Here is a 23,585-nt window from a genome sequence, read left to right as displayed (position 1 = left end):
TTGCATTAAATGGGGCAGCTCCTTGCATATGCCACCACTTGGCACACAGACTAGGCACAACATCAGGAAACAAACCTAGCTTCCCTCTCTGACATCAGGTTTAGAAGTACCAATTAAGACGTCTGTCATCATAGATATCACACATAAATATTCAGTTTTAATTTCAGGAACCTAGGACACGGGGAATCATGGGTTGTGGCTGAGTCCAAGACTCACTCACTTAAAATAGGAAGTGAAAGTGGCTGCACCTGTTCATTTACACCATGTTTAGTTAGAAATCACGGTGAAAGCAGAGACCAAAATACATTTCTTTTTAGGCCATTAGATAAACACAGGCAATCATGAGTCGCAGACATGTAACACTTGGTGATTTAAGCCGTCTGATCTGTAAAGACAGGCGTTCACAACATCACCTCAGCCACTTTAAGGCAGTTTGTGTCTTTAATCCAGAAGGTCATATCTCAAAATCTCTTCACCCAGGCCCTTTAGTGCAGACGTGATTGTGAATCAGTGAATCATTTTGTTGTTTTTTTGTTGTTTTTTTGTTGCTGTAGCATGATGATGAAGTAAAGGGAAGAGTAATGTTGTATTTGTTAGTTATTATTACCCATTGAGTAGCAGATACTGACGACATGAAACCAGAGAACAAAAACTGATCCAAACCTTATCTAACATTGACAACTGAAACCATCTAAAGTGGGTATCACTGTTGATTACTGGATTTTCGTACAAGAGGAACACCGGTATGTTTGTAACAACAAATATTGCCTTTAATTGCAAATAACATATTTATTTATTTATTTAATTTTAAATGAGTGTTGTTTTGAGTTCTTATGAGGGAAACTAAAGTCTCCTCCTCTGCGGCTGAGCTGATAAATGAAAGGCACAAACAAACCAATGACAACTCACTGACGTCGTGTCATCGAGCAAGAAGAGACCATGAGAACAATCGGAATAATGGTATAACACGAGTGTCACATTTGTGGCCATCTTGGAAACGTAAACATGACATAAAACACTTTTTTTTATCCTTTCTGATGAACTGTAATGGTTGTAGACTAGCGGCAGGTCCACAGATGATGCTCTGTATTCTCCAGAATTAACTTTTCACAATGTCTGACTTTAGAACAGTCAAATGTGTTGGGTCGCCACATGTGATGGCTCCAACCCATATAGGGCTTTTAATCCTACACATGAATATTTGTGTGTGTGTTTGTGTGTGCATACGTCGGCTGCACCTTTAAGGTATGGGTATGTATGGCTGTAAGAACGAGGGAGCTCTACTGCTCAGCCTGATCAAGTCAGTATCCATCAAAATGGCTGCCGTAAAGCAAGAATAGTACATCCAGTCCTGTATTTGTCACCGCAGCTTTCCTACGTCGTTAATCTGTGACGTTTTCACACTGCCACTCAGTCAGTGTGCGGTGTATGTGAGGAACATGTCTGCTGCATTCAGAAAGATGGCCGCCCTGCTGCTGCACATGTGTCAGGGACTTTAACTAGTGTTTCTGGAAAGGCTTACTGAGTTAAGTGCCACTGGCGCCGCCACTAGCAGTTTGGGGACGGGACAGAAATGGGTTTCCATGGGAACGCACTGGAGCTCCACTGGATCAGAAGTCAATAGCTCTGAGGGCTCTACTGGAAGACAGAGAGAGACATGTTTTTCATAACTTTTAGGTATCATGAGAAAAAAAAGATGAGACTGAAACCATTTATAATGTAAAGCCAGCATTTTCAGTATTGTCACTTTCCATTTGTTTAAAAAAATTAAAAAATAAATATATAAATACTGAACAAAATATTATTTTAGTGTTGTTTATGTAATAGAGCTGCTAAAGTCCCCTCGTCTGTGTACATGTCTACAATAAAAGAGTGGATGTATCACCTCTCCAGCCCATTACATAAACAATAATGACAGAGACAGACAGTGGATAATGACTGGGGTTAAACGCCAAACTAAGACATTAAGCTGAAAACAGTTATTATTTTAATGTTTAATTTGACTCAAATCCTGTTTTCATTTGCTTACATCAGACTTAAAAGTGAGGACTGATGAGACATGAACATGATGATAAATGATGACATTACAAACGTGTTTCTTTCACCAGATGGAGGAAAGAAAAAAAAAGACACCCTAAAAGCTCTTTAAACCAAAGAAGTGAAATGAAAGGGCAAACCTGATTCGAGGCAGCAGATTCAGCGAAAGGAACAGTGGTGACTGGGGTCGAGGCCGACGAAACATTGGAGGTGGCGGCACCGTGCATCATGGGAACTTTTATTCGGGCGAGTCAGACGACAGACAGAGGACGAGGATGTGGGCGGGGAGGAGGGGGGGACAGGAATGATATGATTACCATGGCAAAATGTGTCGGAATAAAAAAGTCGTGGCACAAGTCACGTGATACTGCCGGGATGAATTTGAACAAGTACCAAGACACATGCAAACGAAATAAGACAGATACTTTTCAAAGTAGTCAACAAGTTACAGAAATGAAACAAAGGCATCGTCCACTGACAGATGGTCGTTAAACAAGCAAGGCAATACACAGTCATACAATCTAATCAGACTGGAGTATCTGATAATTGTATTCAATGGGCGGAGCATGTGAATGGAGTGAGCAAATGATCTTCAATAAAAAAACTAAACTTTCTCCATTATTATGCTAGTTGATCTCTAAATCTGTCGATAAAATGTGTTTTTTTGTGCTGGATTTAGTGACTGGCTTTGCAAGATAAATTCCAACATCTCACAACTCATTAACCCTCTTATGACCATCATGATATTCAGGCCGTCTGGATTTATATTGATTTTACGGCTGTGGAATTGTGCAAAAAAAACTTTCCAATGAGTGAGTGCTTCTTTCTGCAACCTTTTTCCAAGATAACTTTCACTTTATATATCTGGCAGTTATTCAACCGTTTAGGAATCACGGTACTGAGAGGCTGACGTCACAAACGTGTGACGCGATGGTAAATCTGGTAAATTGACGCTAAGTCCTTATTTATCTGAGTTATGGTAGTTATTGGTCGTCGACAGGATGGTAACAGAAGGGTTAATATCCTTTGGTGCTGATGATCTTGACAGAGAAATGACCAATGCCTTTAATACAATAAGAGATATTTGTGTCATTTTACAGCTGTGTAGGTTGTTTTTTCTGACTCATTAAAGTAAATGCCTCCATTTTAGCTGGGCAGGTCGTCTTTTTGCAGTCTAACACAAAGCAAAATCTTCACGGCACACCTTTGTTCATAAAACAAGCACAAGCCTCTCAAAACACAACACAAACACTCTCATTCACAGCTATTACGCCCCGTCTTCTCCTCTGTCTCTGGACTCAATTCTCTGCATGCCAATCACGAGCACTGTTAGATCTCAGTCAAACAGCATGCTGCATGCTTATTGGCTCTCTGACGCTGATGAGATTAACTCCTTAGGAACCTAGATTTGATATTGCATGACAACACGTTTACAATATTAGTTGTTACAAAGGAAGTTTGGTTCACGCTACAGATGTATGGACGTTTGATACCCAGCACTACAGCTGTTTGATCTGCTGTCTAACTACCAGAAACACCCAGAGCTACATTCAGACATGCGCTGGGAGCTGAGTTACTCGTTTATGTATTAGCTCAACCTGAGCAAAACTGGCCCATGGGCATGTTCCGCAGTTCCCACCCCTGGGCTCTGACCCAGAAATACAAGATCACGGTACACAGAAGAACAAAAGGAGACCAAGTGCATGCTCTGGCAGCTCCAGAAATTTACTTTTTTAAAGTTTGAGGATGATGGGCTGCAGATGCCAGCTGATCTTGTTCTTGTAGGTCAACCCAGAAAAGCCTAATACTAACAAGCTGAAAGGTGGCATTTCACTAAGCTGAGACAGAAACACTTCATTCAATAAATCAATTCCCTACCTTGTATACTGGTACAAAGACAGTAAAACAGCATAAACAATATACCACCGTAGCTGTCCTAACAACACTCTCTCCTCCACTTTGCTTCAGGTAGTGTGTGTTCTGTGTGTTTTGATGGTAGAGCTTTGAGAAGGGAGTGGAGGGTGTGTTAGATGCGTCGGTCACAGTGTCGCTTGCTATTGTAATCTTTTCCAGACTCCTACCATGCTGTATTTTTCCCCCCCCAGGGAACGTCATTAAGATGGCTATCTAGATGTGAAGAGGATTTCAATAAATAAAATATTAAGTGTTTCAGAGACAAATTGCAGACTCAAGCTTCAACGAGGGATAGCACAGGTGTTGTCTGAATAGGTATGACATGTGAGAGGACCCCTCACCATTCAGGCCATGTACTGACAGTAAGCAATTTGGGGTTTTGCCTGCAGCTGCTCCACTCTCACCTTTGTGAGGCCGGAGTTTTTTATTTGTCCAACAAGACACAGGAGGAAGCCTTACACCAAGAGCAATCGACTCATCTGAGACGGCTATCAAATGGCCTCACGTATCTGACACAGTAATCTGTCACACATTCTTACTAAGTCGAAAAAGGTACTGTACCTTTATATGTGACAAGTAGCAGTTTCACTTCACTGTCTGTACATTTCATTTACATTACAGAACTACAAACACAGCGTCTGGTTTCTGTTCAGCACAATTCATCTTGGAACTTGAACTACACAACAGATCTCGGAAGTCGGAAGATCTCTGTGCATTCCACGCGACACGATGTGCTGCGTCAAGCTCAGAAGGCCCGCGACCCTCACGTGGAGGATAAAGCGGTAGACAAGGAGTCCCTGACTCATATGATTTTTCATAAGAAAACACATGGGACATGAGGAATGATCTGTGAAATTAAATAAGCTCCACTGCATGTGTACAGATTGCCTGCTGAACATTGTGTGATATCTATTAAGTTTTCTAATGTTCTTTTTCCTTCTTCCGCCGATGAGCCGCTGTTGTATTCCTGTTCAGGTTTCAGACGCCGTCACTGACTGGCTGTGACTCCCAGATCCCATAATGAATCCAAGTCGTTTAACATAAAAACCCTTGTGTTTATCGGCCCCTGACAAACCCTGGAGGAACTGTGGTGTAGCAACTCACCAGTGGGGATAAAGGTTGGTTGCTGCAGCTGCATGTTGGCCAGAGCTTGCTGGTAGTGGAACATGCTGTGGTTGAAAACGGCGGACGCAGCTCCATTGCTCTTCTCTAAGATTTGCCTCTTTGGTAGTGGCTGCATGACTCCTTGTGGCAAAGCCTGGTCGAGAGAGAACCAGAGGAAAGAAGGGGGAAACTAAAAAAAGACTTTTTTTTAGCAACTTTATAAAACTTGCCCTTGTATTTAAACTATCTGGTGTTATCTAAGAGTAAATTATGCCAATAGACATATATGTTACTATTTACCACCACAAGAGGGCACTGCAACATCTACAATTTTTGTGAGGTGATGTGGGAAAGCCCATAGGTCAGGCCAAGAGGAAAATGAGATTACTGTGATTTCATTCTCTAATGGGCTCAACGCTGAAACATCCGACTGCAGTGGGAGATAACCAAGACAAATCTTAATGCATATTATTAGTAACATATGAATAGGACTTGAATATATGAAAGAAACAGGATTATGTGAAGTATTAGGATTTTAATTAGTCAAGCTGCTTTTGGGACTGTTAAAAAAGCCCCCAAAGTATGGATTGAGCCATTTGAATATCTATGTTTGTTTTTTTCAACATTACCATGCCTTCTAAAAGATCAAAATATCTACTACATTTTAGTATTTTAGTATGAAGTTCCAAATTACGTTTAATATTTTCATCTGTGTCATCATTTACTAGTTCTTAGAGTTATTTTCAAACGGGAGGTTTTGGATTGTTTAGGGGTAAATATCACTTTCTGTGTGGCAACACTCACTGCCGACAGTACCACACAGTTGCTGTTGAACTATTTGCTTGATGTCCATTTAATCTTACATGAAAATTTAGTGAATTTGTTCGTTGTTGACAACATTCAGAGCAGAAGTCCAGACCCATGCAAGATCCTGTGAGGCAGACATCCATGGTAGTGTTGTTCAGAGTAGCAGTAAAAGTGACATCACTGCTTTTCATATTACCACTTTGTCTTTGTATTTTTATATCATTGTTTTCAATGTGTTTCTTTTTAAATGATTATCTTACAGCTGCTCACTATTCAAACTGCAGCCTGCTTTCGCTGGCTTCACTGACCCTGGCTCAGACATAGGCACAGTAGCACACATTCAGAGAAAACGTCATCACATTTCAAGCTGGCTGCTCGATACTGTGACACCCTGATCCTTCAATGCATCAGTAAATAGTGCAGAACAAGAAATTCTTCTACCGCCTCTCTGCAGCGTTAAGCAGATACGATGTTGACTTGCAACTTTTGAGGAGGTTAGCGTTTGTTTGCAACTGTGTGTTTATATTGTAGGGTTTGACTGATTTATGGTAGAAATAAACAAAGGCGAGTTCTCGACGTTACGACTCACCAGGCCTGTGTTGTTAATCGCGTTTTGACTGGCTTGGTGCTGTGCAGCCTTGATCCTGGCCTGCAGGTGAGCAGGGGGATGGAAGTACTTGCACTTGTCTCGGCTGCAGCGGCCCTTGATGTAGTCCATGCAGACAATGACTGAGTTTTCGCTGCAGTCCACCATGCCGGCCTCTAGGGGGTGAGCGTAGCGGCAGTCGCTCTCTCCCCGCGTGCAGTTACCGCGTTGAAATTCCCGACAAACCTGGCAGGGCCAGAGGGAGAAACTAGTCAACATTTACTTTTCATTATACTTAGGCCAAACATAGAAGCACAACAGCTGCTCACAGGCTCACATACCTCCAGCTTGTCTGTGCGCACATGTTTTTGTGCAGAGGTGCCGTTGCCCATGGCTGCCAAGCCAGTTGGACTCCCAGGAACCAGAAGGGGAGTATTGGGCAGCAGCTCAGGCATCAAGCCCATGGCTGGGCCCATGTGGCTCAGATAGGGGCTAAACGCCATACTGGGACTCGTTGCCAAGGAGGGCGTCACTGGGAATGTGGTCTGAGGGAAGGAGAGAATAACCACGACAAGAGAAACAAAACAAGTTACAGCAGAGCTTCACTAAAAGTGGTAAACGCTGGAGGACTAGGTGGTAACATTATTGGTACTGTGTTTTCTTTTGCAGAAACAACCACAATTCAATTACCTTGTACTATATAATTACTGAATGGCAAAGTAAATCAAAATAAGTCATAGTTGGGCCTTTAAATTTTAACCTCACTGAAGCGGAATAAGATAAGTACATATACAAATACATAAAAGCAATACGTAACATCATATGGGTTTCACTATGTGAACATTTTGGACATTCTATTTGACTTGAATCACTGGTTATTTCCAGGTTTTAATCCAGGTTTAATAGTAGCGGTGTAAAAAATATTGATACACTAAATAATATTTTGCATTGATATATCAGAAAAATCCTTGACAGTGGCTTTCTAACAGTGGGGTTGTGTTGTATTTAAGACTCCAACCACTAATTAGCTTCTGAAACTAGAGTATTTTAGAGGTAAAGATTGTAATATTTAGCCTTATAGTATCCCAATATATCACTATACCGTGTATCATATTGTCAGTATTGCAACATTCCTGCCAATACATTGTCGTATTTAATAAATATAACTTTTGATGAACAAAATGAACAAAAAGTTACTTTGGCCTTCATCGTACAGATGGATAGGCAGACCCTGCCTTAGGCATGACTGGTGGTGCTTGCATTAATTAAAAAGTTGTGGTTTGACTGTGCTCTGCTCACTATGGGCTGCAGCTGTGTTCCTGGCAACATGAACTGCATCTGTTGAGCCAACATGGCTGCTGCCGCCTTCTGCTGGATCAGGTTGTTCCTCCCGTTAATCTCCAGCTGGGTTTTCAGGTGTGGAGGTGGGTGCAGGTATTTACAGTTCTCACGTGTGCAGCGGCCCTGAGGAGCAGAGAGGAGGGAGGGAGGTGAGTGTGAGAGCAGACAGACAGGCAGGTGGAGATTTATAGTGAAGAGAGATGAGCACAGACTGTGTGAGAGAGGCTAAATCAGTCAGGGGTTTGCCTCAGGACAGACTGAAAAGACCACCAGACCTAAAAAAGTCTTAGTGTAGCTGAGGACTCACAGACATAATAACATACAATAAAACACACATACAGTGTAAGACCTGTCTTGCAAATGATGTTAAAACAAATAATTCATGCAATACTTTCTAAATGTGCTGCAGGCAGCAGTGTAAGCGACACAGAAATGTAAACATGTGGACAAACATTTTTTTAAACAGATTTCATTTGAAACAAATTAGCTTTTAAGTTACAGTTAAACTACACATATACAATTATACAATTAAAGCAATGTGTAGTATTTAACCCAGCTTTGGATTTTCCACAGTAGCGCAGCAGAACTCAAATAAACCACATCGACAAGAGATAAAAGCCAGAGAGTGAAAACATATGCCTGACTCTCACTGTACCATGTGACTGATATACAGTATATCACCATGTGGTAGATATGGGAGCATAAATAACTTACTTATAATACTTATAATCATATCATAACTACTACTGTGGTATATAATTATATTATTTTCATTGTGATATTATAGCTTCTTTTTTTAACATTATCCTGCCCCCATGGCAAATCAGTTTGCAGCAAAAATCACAGAGAATTTTCCACTTGACATAATAACAACAACAACAGAGCTTTTGATTGACAGGTGATAGCTGACTTGTGCCCGAACAGGAAGTGACTGCAGGTAAATGTGTCATCAGTTGCAAAGATCTATATTTTTGCCCATCCAAACTAAAACTGATATCCAGAACTAAAATGGAGCCAGCCGAGTTTTCAAACTCTGTTTGTAAATGAAAACTGAGTCACGTGGATGTGTTGCTGCCTGCTGACAGAAACAGCAGCAAGGAGAGAAGATTTCTGGATGCTGCAGGTCTGGAATAATGTGTGCTTCAGCTGTTTCCGTACTCATGAAAGGAACCGCGGGGGCACCGAAAGGGTCAGTTATATTCAGTATGTCAGATTCTGCGATATATCACTTGAAATCCATGGATTGAACTCTGACAGAGCGAAACTGGAAGCTTTTACTGAGTCACATGTAAAAGCTTCCAGACAACAGACAACTGTTGTGGCAATAGCCAAAAAAAATACAACAGAAAAACTTAAACCCTGCCCCATTTCACTAAAGTAACGTGGCAAACAGTGTGAGTCATCACCCGAGAACCTGTCAAACATACGCTCGTACACAGAAACTTGATGAAGGGAAGGAGGGAGGTGCTTTTTGCCTTAATGCTTGTAAAATAAATTCATAATATAACTTGTGAGATACAGATTTATTCCATGATTGATGTGCAGTACTAACATCTGCGTTTTACAAAGCTAAATTTTATCACTATGGCTTGAGTGGACGAAAATGGTCACTGTTGTAATAAGTAACGCCAAACCGTGCAAAGCACAAAGGCAACTTAAGGTAGAATAACTGCACATTCTTGTGGGAGCTTGCATTCAAACTGCAGGGAGTAACACAACATTGCTTACGTCCAGTACTTTGCTGGATTTATATGGTAATTCATTTGCATTGTCAAACAAAATTAGTGACATAAGGTACGATAAAATATAGGTAACTGACTGTATTAAATTGTATTGTAATATTCCACCAAAGACTGGGCAGTGCATTACACAATGTTGGAGGTCAGAACAAGGTCAAACGGCAGAATCTGGGAAGAAATGAGCTGCTGAATGAGTGTTTGCTGTGACACAAATTTTAAGGCCAGTTATGTGAAGGACAGTTTCTCAAAAACAGCACACACACACATAAAACGCAAACAAGCACGTGCCAAACACGATCATCCATTGTACACAGGGCATCAACCATTTGTTAGCAAATGCAGCACGCAGCGCCATGGTTGAACAAGCGCTTCTCTGCTGCTGCTGCACAGATGTACAGTACAAAGACCAAGCTCGTCCCTGTGTGCAAAGCTTTATTCAACCTTTGCAGGTAGAAATTGATGGCGATGAGACTTTAACTGTCAGACTTTCCTTAATATACAGGTGACACTGTAATCACTTCAATTGTGTTTGGTCTAAAACGATTGTATATTCAACAAAGGCAAAGACATTTCCGCAAAATTAAAAGGTCATTTTGCCCAGACCAAACTACCAAGGACTATAGGACAGTTTAGAGACAAAAAAAAGAGCATCAGATCATTACATTGAGGCATTGGAAAGATGAATTAAACTAATCAATGACAACAATCTTTGTTCATTCATTTTCTAAATTACTCAAAACTGTGGATCCTAAATAAGGTAAACGTGTTAAAATAATTTAATAATTGCTTCTATATATTGATATATTTCTGATTCATCGCAACTGAAGCTTTTCTTGTATCAGCATCTTTTTTTTGGGGGGGGCTTTCTAACAAATCCTAAATCTTTTGGGCCCAAATTTCTTATTATCAAAGAATGGTGTTCAAGCTGTGCCCTTCATCGCAGTCAGAGTCTGTGGGGAAGGTGAAGATGGTGCTGCAGGAACACTGCAGGTCAGCACGTGCTCAGAGGAGGAACTGCAATCTGCATGAAACCCCTGGGCTGCCAGCAGCTGTCTGCCCCTGCAGATGAGCCGTTGACCCGCTAAACTACCTTCACTGATCATCTGTCATCAGACCACTTCATGAGGTGATCATGACGCGAGTGTGCTACACAGAGGACAGAACACCAAAGCAACTTATAATACAACACTGATGACAAACTGACGTCATGGTGCAGAGACTCTGACGTTGATGGATGATGTCGCGCAGAGCTGATGGCACGTAACAAAAAAAAGGGTTTGGCATCCGAGAGAAACTGTGTAAACAGGAGGGAAGAAACCACAGAGTCGCCCACTACAGCATCCAAGAGGAGTTCATGGCGCACAACAGACAAAAAAAGCATACAACATGTAGCAGCTTCAAAAATGGTCAGTGTGTTACACAAACACTCTCACCTACACTGAATATGTGTGCAAGCTTTACGTCAGTGAGCTGTGTGTTTAGGGATGAGTCTGTAACGAGGAGTGAAGCCCATGAGCCCAGCAAGCCTGCCCGAGTTCGGAGGGATAGAAAAGCACCTAATAATTCACACGCCCCCCACAAAAGTGCATGTGAGTGACAGGAGAAGAGGCCGTGAGAAGATGTCAGCCAACTCATCTATAATAAAATTTGGTTACCTGAACCACAAAGACTTTTTGTGCATAAATACCTCCAAAAGAAAACACAGCAAAATGGGTCATTTCTGCAAAGCGACGCTAACTGATAGCGGTCTTGTCTCGGTCTCAACCCCTCAAAGTCTTGGTCTTGTCTCGGTCTCAACCCCTCAAAGTCTTGGTCTTGTCGCGGTCTCGATACACTGTGGTCTTGGTCTCGACTTGGTCTCGGTTTAGGTGGTCTTGACTACAACATTACACCACACAGCACAGAGAAAGTCCCTGTAAGTACAGTGTGCTGTTGTTGATGCATTGAGGGGGAAAAGATGAGACAGGAAGTTTTAATCATTGCACACATAACAACAAAACCTGATGTTTTTCTGCAGCTAAGAGGGTCGTGTTTCCCAGGGCAGGAGTACCAATTAATCTCATTTTCCACAAAACAAGCATTTTAAATAAGTTGTTGTTGGGTCTGACAGCTTTTCTGGCACACTGCAGACCAAAAACACATATCTGCAAACGGTGGAAGAAAAGTCTTCATTTGCAGCACTTATCGTGATGTCATCAGAAAGTGACACTGCTCTCAAGTCTACTGTATACTGGGCAGATGGGATGGCCGCACTAATCATATGAGATGACAGCAGCACTCCAGTTAACAAGGTAAAAATAAGTAGGCCGTGAGCTGCCCCCTCTCTTCCCTGCAGCAGATTCAGATGGAGCTAATGGAGGAGCAACAGGGGGATGACAGCGGTCAGGTTGTACCGGGCTCGAGTTGCCAGATATATGAGGGATGGTGAGGAGTGAGACCATTATCGGATAAATCCATAACATAACAACTGCCCTTCTTTAGGTGTGCAGCAGGAGAAAGGTGTGACATTCTGTCAGGCACAGCATGCACGAGACACTTCTTTATTTTTTTTCAATTTCAAAAACAATGAGGGTAGAAACACTCTGTAAAGAGGTGTGTGCTGACACACTGCACTGGCACCAAAGCCCTGCTGCAGCTCCTTATAAAAAAAAAAAAAGGCAGCTGTGACATTCGACTGTCATAACCTTCAGTTCTTTCTCAAACTAACAACATGACCCCTGGGCTTCCAACAGGCAAATGTGTTATTTAATGCTCGTTCACTGCTGTTGGCACAAAGCAACTTGCCTTTTTCTCCCATTCAATTCAACCAGTACAGAGCCAGGCTGTTGCTCTGTGCTAAAAACAGTCGTGCCACTCAGGAAGATCAAACTATCCAATGGGTACGCACTCCTGTGCTGTTGCTAGGCCGCCCCTTTCTTTTTCTCTCCCGCTCACTCCCTCTCCATCTCCCTCCTGCTCTGGAGGACATAACACAGAAAAATGGCTGAATAATAAATTCTAACTCAATAACGCAGGAGACAGCAGCTGCACTCAGACAGAAACCCCCCTGTCTGGCTCTCACTTCTTCACTGCAGGAAAGCTGGTTAAACAAAATCTCTTGCAAACACACGTGCATCCACACATACAGTACACACACACTGGCACGGCGACAGTGTGATTTCATCACAACTGTCCCTTTGTGCAAAAATTAACCTGAGCTTTTCTTAAATACAGAAAAAGCCTCATCTGTCTCATCTGCACGAGCAGTGATAGTGTTGTAGCTCTGTGGTGGATGAGAGAGGATGAAGAGGCAGGAGATGCCTTGATGCGTTGCTGCAGTGATGAAGCATTATGACCAACTAGCCCACATTAGGGGTGGAGGAACAGACACAGCAGAGCAACAGATTACGAGATAAAAATACTGATAACAGAGGATATATCTGGACACTATTATACATATGTACATGTGTTCAGAAAAAAAGAATCCTATGACAGATTAGCTGGTTTAAATTAATGTTGGGTGACGAAACAACATAAACCGAGAACAGATAAGTCTCAGTTCTGGTTGGCTGAAAGCTGTGAGTTAGCCTTAAATGTAGAGACATTTTAAGTAGTGGTAGTGAATATTTCCATTCTCACTCTTATGTTTCATGGAGGTTTTGCCCCAGAAGCTATAGCAGAGAAGGTAATGCACATGATGTGAATGAAATGAATGAAATTTCAAATGAAATCTGAAAAATACATCTACTGTATCAATTAAGACTGTTGGCTGATGTAACAACACTACTCCACAAAAAGATATATCATCAGTCTCATTTGTTTTTAAACAGAAATGTTCATTACAAATTCATTGCTTTAGAAAACACATTATGGGCTAACCGCAACTTTTTTAAATTAAAATATAAGCTGTAAAAAGGTTGGATCTATTAACCAACTGACACAGTTTACAAGGTTCTCTGCCAGGTAACTGATTGTGATGATGTGAAGAATTTAAATGGAAGATGATGCCCTAACACCCCCCCCATGACCCGCATGTGGGGGATAAAGCAGTAGAAAGTGAATGAATGAACGATGGCCTAAACCATTGTCACATTAAATATATGGCATGTTTCCATTTTCCATTTTGTTCCCCCCCGGGGATCAATAAAGTATTTCTTTTAATATATGTCTTTAATCTTGGGTCACTTCACCTGAAATAAAGACCACCTGCACTATAAAACTAAACAGGAAACTCTATTTGTGTGGTTATATGGGTGTGTTTGTGTGTGTGTGTGTGTGTGTGGAATAAGAGGGCACCAGCTTAACTTCAGTATTTATACAATACTCTGCAGAGCCAACCATAACACATATGTCTAAAAAAAAACCATAATATTATATGGTAGGTGTTAATTATGAGTAAAATGGCTGTTGCGTTATTACCTTCAGCGAGTCAAAGCAGGCGATGACTCGGCCGTTCTCCACATGGCAGCTCCGGGACGGATGGGCAAACTTGCACTCAGCATCAGACCTTGAGCAGGTACCTCTCTGAAACTCACGACACACTTCCAAGGTCAGCCATTTGGTGTCACGTCCCATGGTCATGCTGACAGCCATCAGAGATATAACAGGGAACAGTGGTGGGGGCAGACAGATGGAAAACTGTCTGGTGAGTGCAAGGGTGACTAATAGTGATGCAAGAGAGAAAAAATCCTCACCAAAACAGGGAGGAAAAAGAAGCTAAAATAGTTTGTCCTCAGCGCAAACAGGCAACGAGTCCTCCCGATCAGTTTATTTTGGGGGAGGTTTATTAGTTTTTCCTGGGAAATGTGGCAGCTGAGGTTTCTCTGCTGTGAGATAGAGGGCCTTGGCCTTGAGCAGAGGCCAGCTCTGTCTCAAAAAAAGAAAAAAAAATGGGAGAAAAACAGAAACTACTCTGAAGACATCACTCTGGAATGCTTGGATATGTCAATGAGCATCTGCGCCTTCATCTAAATCAAAAGACGCCCACTGTAAGTCACTATTATATTCATGTCAACATGGCCAAGGCTGTCGCAGTCTCTACAGAGCTAGATATGCTTAAACGGCTTGAAAACGAAGAACTCTGAAGAACAAAAAGAGCAGAGGCCAATAGGGATGGTTTCCTCACGCTGATGAGATGAGGCGGCGACTCAGCTCACGGTACGTGGGGACTGTAGCTCAGCAACATGGGATGGATGACTTTGTGGCTGTCAGGATAACATATAGCCTCAGTTCAAGGCCAAACACACACTGAGCCACGTCCTGCTCCGGTAAAGTCAGACACAAGCACACAGCCCCTTGCAGTAGGCACTTCAGAGTTCCACTTCCTCCTCTTACTTCAGTCTCTTTCTCATCCCTCCTTCACTGTCCTTTATTCTTCTCTTGTCATCCTCCTCACTGACCTCTTCTCTGCATGTCCTTGCTTGGTTGTCTTGCTGTAGATAATAAAAACAGATGAGCAAACATTAATCCAAATTTTTTTTACAGCAGCCTGTTGAAAAGAGAATATTAATATGAAGCTACAACCTTGTCTAGAGCTTGTTTTTAAACGATGAGGACCCAGAGGCAGGAGCAGACGATGGACGCAGAAGAGCCAGAGAGAGCAGAGCGACAAACAATTAGAGGAGCAAAGCATACGGGAGGAAGGAAGGCAGCAATGAACAGCAAAGGGCAAGCTATAGCTTGATTAAGTGATACAAGAGGGGAGAGAGAGAGAGAGGGAGAGCGGAAGAGGAAGAAAGGATGAAGGAAGATTGCAGGCAGGACAGAGACGACACTTCAACTCCCCTGAGCTCCACAAAGCAGAAAGTAATTGACTAACTGACATAAATCCGGCTACAATATACAGTGAAAGGTGGCGTCCTTGAGGTGGCACAGCCTGGCACGTGTGGTCGACACACAAACACTTATGGATGTGGAGGGAAGAAAGAGGAAAGAGAGAGAGATAGGACAGAAAGAGAAGGGGTAATTCTTCACAAATGCAGCTGCTGTGAAGCAACGGCCAATCGGGCAAACTTTTGCAAGCAGGCAGAACACAACCTCCAGCCAATGACAGGGCAGTTTCAACAAAGGCTCCTCCCTCCACAGAGCCCGTCCTTGTTCCTCCCAGGTTTTTCTTCCACTGATACACAGTCATGGCTGAGCCACATGTTAATATTCAAACTGTACAACAATGCGCAGCTGACTCCCAAAAGCTTTGTCTTCTTATAGACGAGCTAAAGTAATCATCAGTCTTCCTCAAAGCCAAGACTGTACTGCAGTGTGACGTAAGGAAGGTGCATGCTGTGAGGGAGCAGGGTGACATGTCCAGACAGTAACTGAATACAGATAACAATCAGTGAGGTGGCTCAATAATAATAAAATATACAGTTATATCTTCATACAGGAAGACGAAATGTCCAAACTGCATTTTAACGAATGACAGTAAAGAGTGGGGAGGGAGATTCTTGGTAGTTCATGAATGCACAAAGTAAATAATCAATAGGTGAGATGCAGGATAGAAGAGGTAAGAGAAAAAAAGAGTAGGTGGAGATGGGAGGTTGAGGCAGATATTATCAGTCCCTGTGTCTGGTGGCGGCAGACACAGACAGAGGAGGGGGGTAGAAATGAGTGTGTATGAGAGCACGCAGCTAGGCAGCCCAGTAGGAGCATACTGCAGTGGAGTGGGAGAGGAAGGGATGGGGGGAGTGGGAAGTGAATTGATACATCCACCTTCAAACATAGGACAAAAGACACATCCCACGACCCACAAATGGCAGAATGAGAGATGAACAGGTACAGCCATTGCTTTGCTTGCTTAACCCCTGTCCAGGTCCATGCCTCCTCCTTCTTCTTCTTTTTCTCCCAGTTTACTTACAGATCAATAGAAACTTTTCTCCAGGGATGCGAGACATGCACTGCTCCTACAGCATTGCCTGTCCTGCATTTATGTCCATGTCAGTATCATGGGCTCTGGCTTGTGTACGCCCTGACAACGCAGCCGAGCAATATGTAATCTGCATCATCAATATGCTCCTGAGCCTCACTCCTCATTTCCTCTCTCATCACTCTCTCACCACACCAGACACCAAATGGTGCAGAGTTGCCATCTCAACAATTCCTGGAAGCTACACAGCAATATTGGCTCTCCTCCAAAAGCCATTCCAGTTTATACTGCACCCTGTACCTTTGAATATGCACAGTGATGACCTATCAGCTTTCCACCAGTTTCACTGCCCCCGAAAATTCACAGACTGTTTAACCAGGCCATTGCTTGTTGACTTCGCCTCTATCAGAACCAATGGAGTGACTACAGTTAAAAATAGAGAAATCATGCCATGGCATAATTTATTAGTGGGTTAAGACAGAGACATGTCTGCTTAGACGAATTTCCTTAAATTCCTTAAATGATTTTCCTTGAATTTCCTGCAACATGAACATATGACCTGTGAGAGCTAGTAGATTTAACATTCAGGCGGGATAGCAAGTAGGGTTTTATTAATTAGTTACTCATAAGTGGGTGCAAACACTTTATTGCTGAATGTAGGCAGTGGGACATGTTGATGGACAGATGACTCACGGTACAGACAGAAGAACGACGAGCAGCTCTGTGCGCGTGGCTGTGTTTGAACAGCTTTGGGCTAAATAATGTCGGCATTTCATGAAATTAGATACAAAAGTTTAATTAAGGGTTGTTTCAAAGAGCTCTTATAGCTAAGTCAATATTGATCCGAGAATTTTGTTGGGAAAACGAGGCCTCGATGCGGCTCTGCATGTTTGAGGCAACATTTGAGCGGTTACAGCCCACTCACGATAATAACAGAGCTTGAAAATAAGATCTGTCATTAAAATATACTCCAGGATTGAAGGTAATGAGTGTTTGCATTAAGAATGTATATACTGTATATTATATTTTGGAGTAATTAATTTAATATAGTGAACGAAATGTCAGAAAATTAAAAAGGATTCCATTATACTTACCTACCACCACTTTTCCAGACAAAAACAACTAAGTATTTTAATGAAACAAATATATATTACAAAGAAAGGCAGTCCTCACATTAAGAGAATGTGCTTAAAAACACTAATTTGTTAAATACTGAAAAAAGTTCATTTGTGTACAAATTGTGCAACTGCGGTTCAACCATCAATTTTTCCACATCCTATGGAATGACTCTTCAAGTGGCAAATGAAATAATAATAAAAAAAGCGTGTACATACACGACAGAACTTGTCAGACTTTTACTCCCCAGTATTAGCGGTCACGTGCAAAGATGAGAGCGGTGAATCTATACAGAATGATTTAGTCATTTTAGTCAATCTGCTGCTGCATGTCTCTCAGGTGGGGGGGGATGGGGGTAGTACACGGAGGACGGATGGAGGTGGCTACTGTTGACTCCGGTGCACTGCGTCCCTCGTCAAACACTGAGCATTAAAGGGCAAACGATGGGCTAACCTTCACTGAAGCTCTGACGTCTGCATTATGGCTGGTGTGTCGGCTGAGTGCCACCTAAACACCGCCGCCGCCCTGTGCTGTATCTGCTCAAACTATCAGAGGATTTACAAAAAACAAAAAAGACATTGATATATCCATTCAGAGAAATACAGGGTGTCACTTGATCCTTTCTTTAACACAAATATAGTAGAGGCAGATTTTAAGTAACTTCCCTATCATTTTAATTTATTTCCATTAGTTGAAGGCAATTTTAAAGACATTTTAGTTTCTGCTATTACATTTATTTTGAACTTCTCTAAATCAAGAGCATTTGGACAAATAATATAGGAGTACTAACAGAGGAGTTGAAGTGGTAATTAAAACATTAAAACATATTATTCATTATTAGTGATTGAGTTTTTTTTTTTAAACAATTAAATTAAAAACAAAAAAAGGTTTTCTCTCACATAATCTACACAAGCTTGATGAACAGAAACAGCTAAAACTAGCATTTGTCAACTCACCCCAAAAATGTGCTGTTTATCAGAGTTATCTGCAATCCAGGATTTTTGAAAAGACATTTGAGTTCACATGTGTGCTGTATTCTGTTGTGAGAGGCTCTACTTATTTTGGCCGGGCATTGTGAACACTGAGTAGAATTAATATAAAGTAGAATAAAATATTTTCTACATGGCCTGATTGTGTTTGTTCTGTTATTTTACAAATGCATTTTACGTGTTATGAACCACTGTGCCAATTAATTTAAAAAGAAATGTCCGACTGACACGTGATCTATGTTGATTTTGGAAATATGACTCGTGGTTTATTGTCTCAAGAAAAGCTTCATTCAATTTGGCCTTAAGGAGGAAAAGAGAGTCACAGTTAAAGATACTATTGAATCGAAACAGTTGTAGAATTGCAAGTGTTGTGGAGACAATTGAATCGTGACAAAGGGATATTATCCACATAGCCCTATAATATGCTAAAAAATTGATAGATGATAGTTAAAACTGAAGAGCTGAAATCTGAATTTAAATGTCAAACTGATATCATTTTATGCGTGAAAAGGAATTAAGGACTCAGCTTGATTTAAGGTATAGTTTCAAATAAAACAACAAAGCTGAACATTTTATTGGACTTTTTCAAGCTGTAGTTTCCAACCACTTTTCACTTTCACTTTTGCACGTGCTGTTTAAAATACTAAATTTGTCAAAACACAACTGTGATGTAAATAATACATGTGGACGTCAGATGACGACAGAGGCGGCTCTTCAAAGACAAATTACATACATAGACATAGATGGTGCAAAACAGGTAAAGATAACACCAATGACCAAATGACATGTAATGATTAAAAAGCACACTCTGATGGAACCGTCAATCACAGTGAGAGTAAAATCCAATAGGGAGGGTCAGGGAGCAAAGTAAATATGTTAAGTATCACTAATCCTTTCAGCTCATTAAAACTCCCATTCAAACCTCCGTCCCGTACAGCAGGGCCGTTCCTAATAAACAGGACAACATCAGCAACGTAAAGCATGAATACTTGAAATGAGCAACTGGGCAACCGATCCTAAAAGTTGGAATTTCGGGAAAAGAATTTAACGAGGTGTCATAAGCGTTTACCTTGCTATAATACTAAGCTGAGGCTTCACATCCCTGCCGAGAGATAATGAAAGTAATTTTAGCTGAACCAATCATGTGTTGTCTGCATGACATTTTGATTTGTTATTGCCGCTACGCTGCTGGTGAACGCTTTTATTTGTACCATAAAAGATGAGGCATAATGTGTGTCAGAGGGGAAATGAAAACAGGTAATGTGGGAAATAAGGTGGTATGCTCTGTGTGTGCGTGTGTTCTTCTATTTGTTACTTATTTCCTGGCATAAACTCTAACCATGTCAGGATCAGTAGTCCTTGTGGAGACCAAAACCTGGTCCTAATGAGGCAGAACCTCTTTTCTGAGGAACTGGTTGAGTGTAGTGTTTATGGTTAAGGTTAGGGATTGGTTAGGTCAATGCAGTGTCCTAAGAAGAACAGCTGTGCAAACCTGTGCCTATGTGTGTGTGTGTGTGTGTGTGTGTGTGTGTGTGTGTGTGTCTGCACGTCTACACAAAATTTCTACCACTCTTACAATTTCAAAGGGCTGTTTGAGGGTAAACAACTTGTTTTTAGGGATAGATTTAAGTTACAAGTAATGGTTAGGCATTGTGTCACTGAGAGTCCTCAAGTACTGAAAACCAGTGCCTGTTTTAGTTTATCTGTGTTTATATTAAGTAAAGTAAAACTAGCTCGACTGGTGCAGAGTCCACAGCCTGAAGGGAGTGTGAACTTGTCTGGACTGGCTTTATCGTTACAAAATTACGATGACAATACGTCCACTTAAAATGCATGCAGACTTGAATTGACAAGCAGTGACAACAGAGTATGACCATGGTGTGTCTGCTGACCTCTCTGACCCACTGGGGCAAACAAGGACAAGACTAAACCTCCTACACTGACAAATGTGTGGATGCTGGATGCATATACACACACACTCTCTCACACACAGTGAGAAAGAAAGTATTGCGAGGACATTAATAAATACAAATCATTACCTTTCCCATTCTCTTTACATTTAACACATGGCTTAACCCCAGATCTTACCCTAATCTAAACCAAATTTGAACCCTAAACGTAAAAGGCTTTTCTAATTTGGGAGCTACAGCTACAATATCCTCACATGCTCACAGTGATAGTGCAGAGTTTGTGCAGATATCATTGTTTGGACATTGCATTGACTCCAGTTATTTTGGACAGCCTATCCACAAAAACCTCCCCAACCAGTTCATGCCAAACCCTAACTAGAATTCACACGTTAGGCACATAACCTTCACCAGGGCTTCTGAAATGAGATGGATTCTGCCACATTAAGAGGACGGCCTGACAAGGTCAGTGTGGTCCTTTACATGTAATAAATCTGACACACACACACACACAGATGTATCATACTAGGACACTGCATTAACACCCTTAACCATAACCAGATAATGCCTGACCCCAACCTTACCCTGAACTCATATCTTAGCCCCTATAACTGGTCTCTACGAAGAATACTGGTCCAGACCAGGAGAGTGTTTATACAGTAAAAAGTACTAAAGAGTGAACAAAAATGAGTGCATACACACACTCACTCGTCTCACTTCCTGTGAGGACACTCAGATTTCCCTCAAAAAGCCATTTGAAGTTGCGAGGACCTGCTAAAAATATATATGTATATGGGAATGTTAAGTTTTTATTGCAGTTGTCTATATGTTATTGTCTATTATGTATCATTCAGTATCATAACAAAGACTTTTATGTTGAAATTCTGTGAAATATCATCATGTACATTGTTATTGTTGTATTGTGATGGAATATTGTGATATGATTTTAAGCAAATTTCCCACTTAGTTATGATTGGCCCCCTCCTGACCAGACTGGACACTCATTGACCCTTAAGTTGTTCGAGTTTCCTTTTTCTACTTTTTAGATTTCATAAATGCAACAAACTATGTTTTTGTGTTTGCTATTAATACTAAAGGTTGCAGACCCCTAGTTTAGGAGTTACAGTAATGAGAAGTAAATGGTCTGTATTTATATAGGGATAGCCATCAGGAGCAACATGGAGTTAAGTGTCTTGCCCATGGACACAACAGTATGTAGACTAGCTGAGTCCGGAATCAAACCCACAACATTTGAGTTGAAGGACAACACACTACCACTGAGCTACTGTCGTCACCCCAAGTAGAAGGCATGCCAAATCCTGTCAGCGACGACATAACAGAGGGGTTAACCGAACCACGATTCAAATCCTAGCCCTAAACTAAACCTCTTCACCTCAGAAATGAGGTTCTGCCTCATTAGGACCAGGTTTTGGTCTATGCCAGAAAAGGTCCTAAAGAAGTAACACAAACACACAATGCAAGTGAAGTGGACATGATACAGTAAATACAGTGATTCATAAAGTAATTTTACAGATGTGTTTTTTCCTCTTTCCACTGTGTTTGTGGAGCCCGGACTAAAACATGACAGCTGTAACAACATGATTTGTACGAACGCCACTGCTCACGGCAGCACTGCCCACAGAGCGTGTTATAAACGTTATTACTGTTTGTAAAGAAACAAAGGTGGGTCTAAGAAGCCTCCGCGCAACAGGCAGACGTCTAATGACAACCACATGGCTTGAATATAACATCCACTTATACTAACCCAGGTTATTTATTTAAATGCGTCAGGAATGATTTCATATTGCTGCAAAGTCATAACTGCGCCAGACGTGTTTCGCCTCTTACCTGCTCGTAGTCCAGGCGATCACATTCAAACGTCTTCTTCTGGAATAACGTCGTTTTGACAGTTACTGTGGTTATTTTCTTCTTCGTGAGGCTCGTCTGTGTGACATGAACAGTCAGCGGTGAGTGAGTGAGTGAGTGAGTGGGGAGAATAGCAGAGGAACAGCGCCGTTGTTGTGAGCTACAAATAATAAAAGCTAGCCAAGTAGAAAATGTGTGTTATCGCCGCCGCGGAGGAGTGGGGGAAAAACAAGAGGGAGGCAGACGAAATGTTCGCTGCTTCTAAATCTGCTCGACGGCAAAAAAAAAACCCCAGCAGATTAAAAAAATCAGAGGCAGGGCAAAATGGTGAGGGAGGAGTTGGGAGTCTGGGAGTGTGTGTGTGTGTGTGTGGCAGCCGTGAAGAAGACGTCGCAGGTAAGTTCAGTACGTTAGGTACATGAACTGCACGAGGTGGTTATCTTTACTTGCTATATTTAAATATATAATATGTGATATCAACAAGATACGGTTTTCAACAGGATTCATGTATTTTGTTGAGTACGTTAAAGCCTCAAACTGTGGTACGTACCACGAAGCTTCATCTGTTGGTACAAAAATGAAACAAATAACAAAAAATAAAATAAAATAATAATAAATAACACTGCAATATATATATATATATATGTATATATATATATATATATTCTTTATCAATATAGCTAGAGAAAAGTCCATAGTTGATGTTGCTCGACCTATTTACACCACTGTAACTGTTTTAATGTTGGCAATAATGGTACTATTTCAAGAGCTCAATATTTTCTCAGGTGGTGCTTGCTATTAAACGTTTTTCATTAGTACTTCATTAAAAGGACCCAATTCATATTGCTCCCCACCAATTGGGTTAATTGAACACTTCAGAAACTGACCCCAGCCATGTGGGACTACATCAACTGTATTCCTGGTGTTCCCAAGTCCAGATAGATGGGAAGGATGAGTCAGAAGGGCATGCGATGAATAAAAAGAAAGAAATATGCGGATCAATTAAAAAAAGCAGAAGATCCACTGTGGCAACCCCATATAACAAGTAAAAAATGTCACCTTAAAGGCTATATTTCGTAGGTGTCGACAGCCATATTGTTCAGCTAAGTCCTTGGGCCTGCGTGCTACGGTCAGTATGTCACGTCCAGTACTGGCACCACTACAGCCCTCCGAAAAACCTTCAACCCCTAGAGAGGGAGAAGCTGAAAGAAATGTTCTTAGCCAAACCATTTGCAACAATTTAAAGTTCCTATTATTCCACAATCAAAAAATGTTAGTGCTTTAATCACATACATGTATGTAAGTCTGTATACGACCTTATAATAATATAAGAGCCAT

The 23,585-nt window shown here is 41.4% G+C and overlaps 1 protein-coding gene across 6 annotated transcripts; it reads right to left on the bottom strand.

Moving 5' to 3' along the window:
- Positions 1-746: 746 nt before the first annotated feature.
- mbnl3 (muscleblind-like splicing regulator 3) lies at positions 747-22,588 on the bottom strand. Of its 6 annotated transcripts, none has more exons than XM_058649849.1 (8): positions 22,230-22,588; positions 15,031-15,041; positions 13,927-14,939; positions 7,748-7,912; positions 6,790-6,993; positions 6,452-6,694; positions 5,056-5,245; positions 747-1,638 (listed from the first exon to the last, which is right to left on the bottom strand). In XM_058649849.1, the coding sequence occupies exons 3-8, from the start codon at positions 14,098-14,100 to the stop codon at positions 1,496-1,498; spliced, it is 1,119 nt and encodes a 372-aa protein (XP_058505832.1). In that variant the 5' UTR covers positions 14,101-14,939; positions 15,031-15,041; positions 22,230-22,588; the 3' UTR covers positions 747-1,495. The 6 variants fall into 6 exon arrangements, with proteins under 6 accessions (XP_058505832.1, XP_058505831.1, XP_058505835.1 ...); XM_058649850.1 differs by lacking the exon at positions 15,031-15,041 and adding an exon at positions 2,178-2,272 and having other exon boundaries at positions 1,483-1,635; positions 22,230-22,586; XM_058649854.1 differs by lacking the exon at positions 15,031-15,041 and adding an exon at positions 2,178-2,272 and having other exon boundaries at positions 1,483-1,635; positions 5,056-5,209; positions 22,230-22,583.
- Between the last annotated feature and the right edge of the window lie 997 nt (positions 22,589-23,585).

This window comes from Solea solea, chromosome 14, assembly GCF_958295425.1.
Source record: "Solea solea chromosome 14, fSolSol10.1, whole genome shotgun sequence".
In the NCBI taxonomy this organism is placed as follows: Eukaryota; Metazoa; Chordata; class Actinopteri; order Pleuronectiformes; family Soleidae; genus Solea; species Solea solea.
This window is presented reverse-complemented; position numbering and strand designations above follow the sequence as displayed.

What these genes read in the sequence shown, in the direction of transcription:
- mbnl3 (XM_058649849.1), bottom strand. Translation starts at nt 14,100, where the DNA reads ATGGCTGTCAGCATGACCATGGGACGTGACACCAAATGGCTGACCTTG. An exon ending in CCTGCTTTGACTCGCTGAAG is followed by an intron (nt 7,913 to 13,926) that starts GTAATAACGCAA and finishes TCTGCTCCTCAG; the next exon opens with GGCCGCTGCACACGTGAGAA. An exon ending in ACCAACCTTTATCCCCACTG is followed by an intron (nt 1,639 to 5,055) that starts GTGAGTTGCTAC and finishes TCTGTCTTCCAG; the next exon opens with TAGAGCCCTCAGAGCTATTG.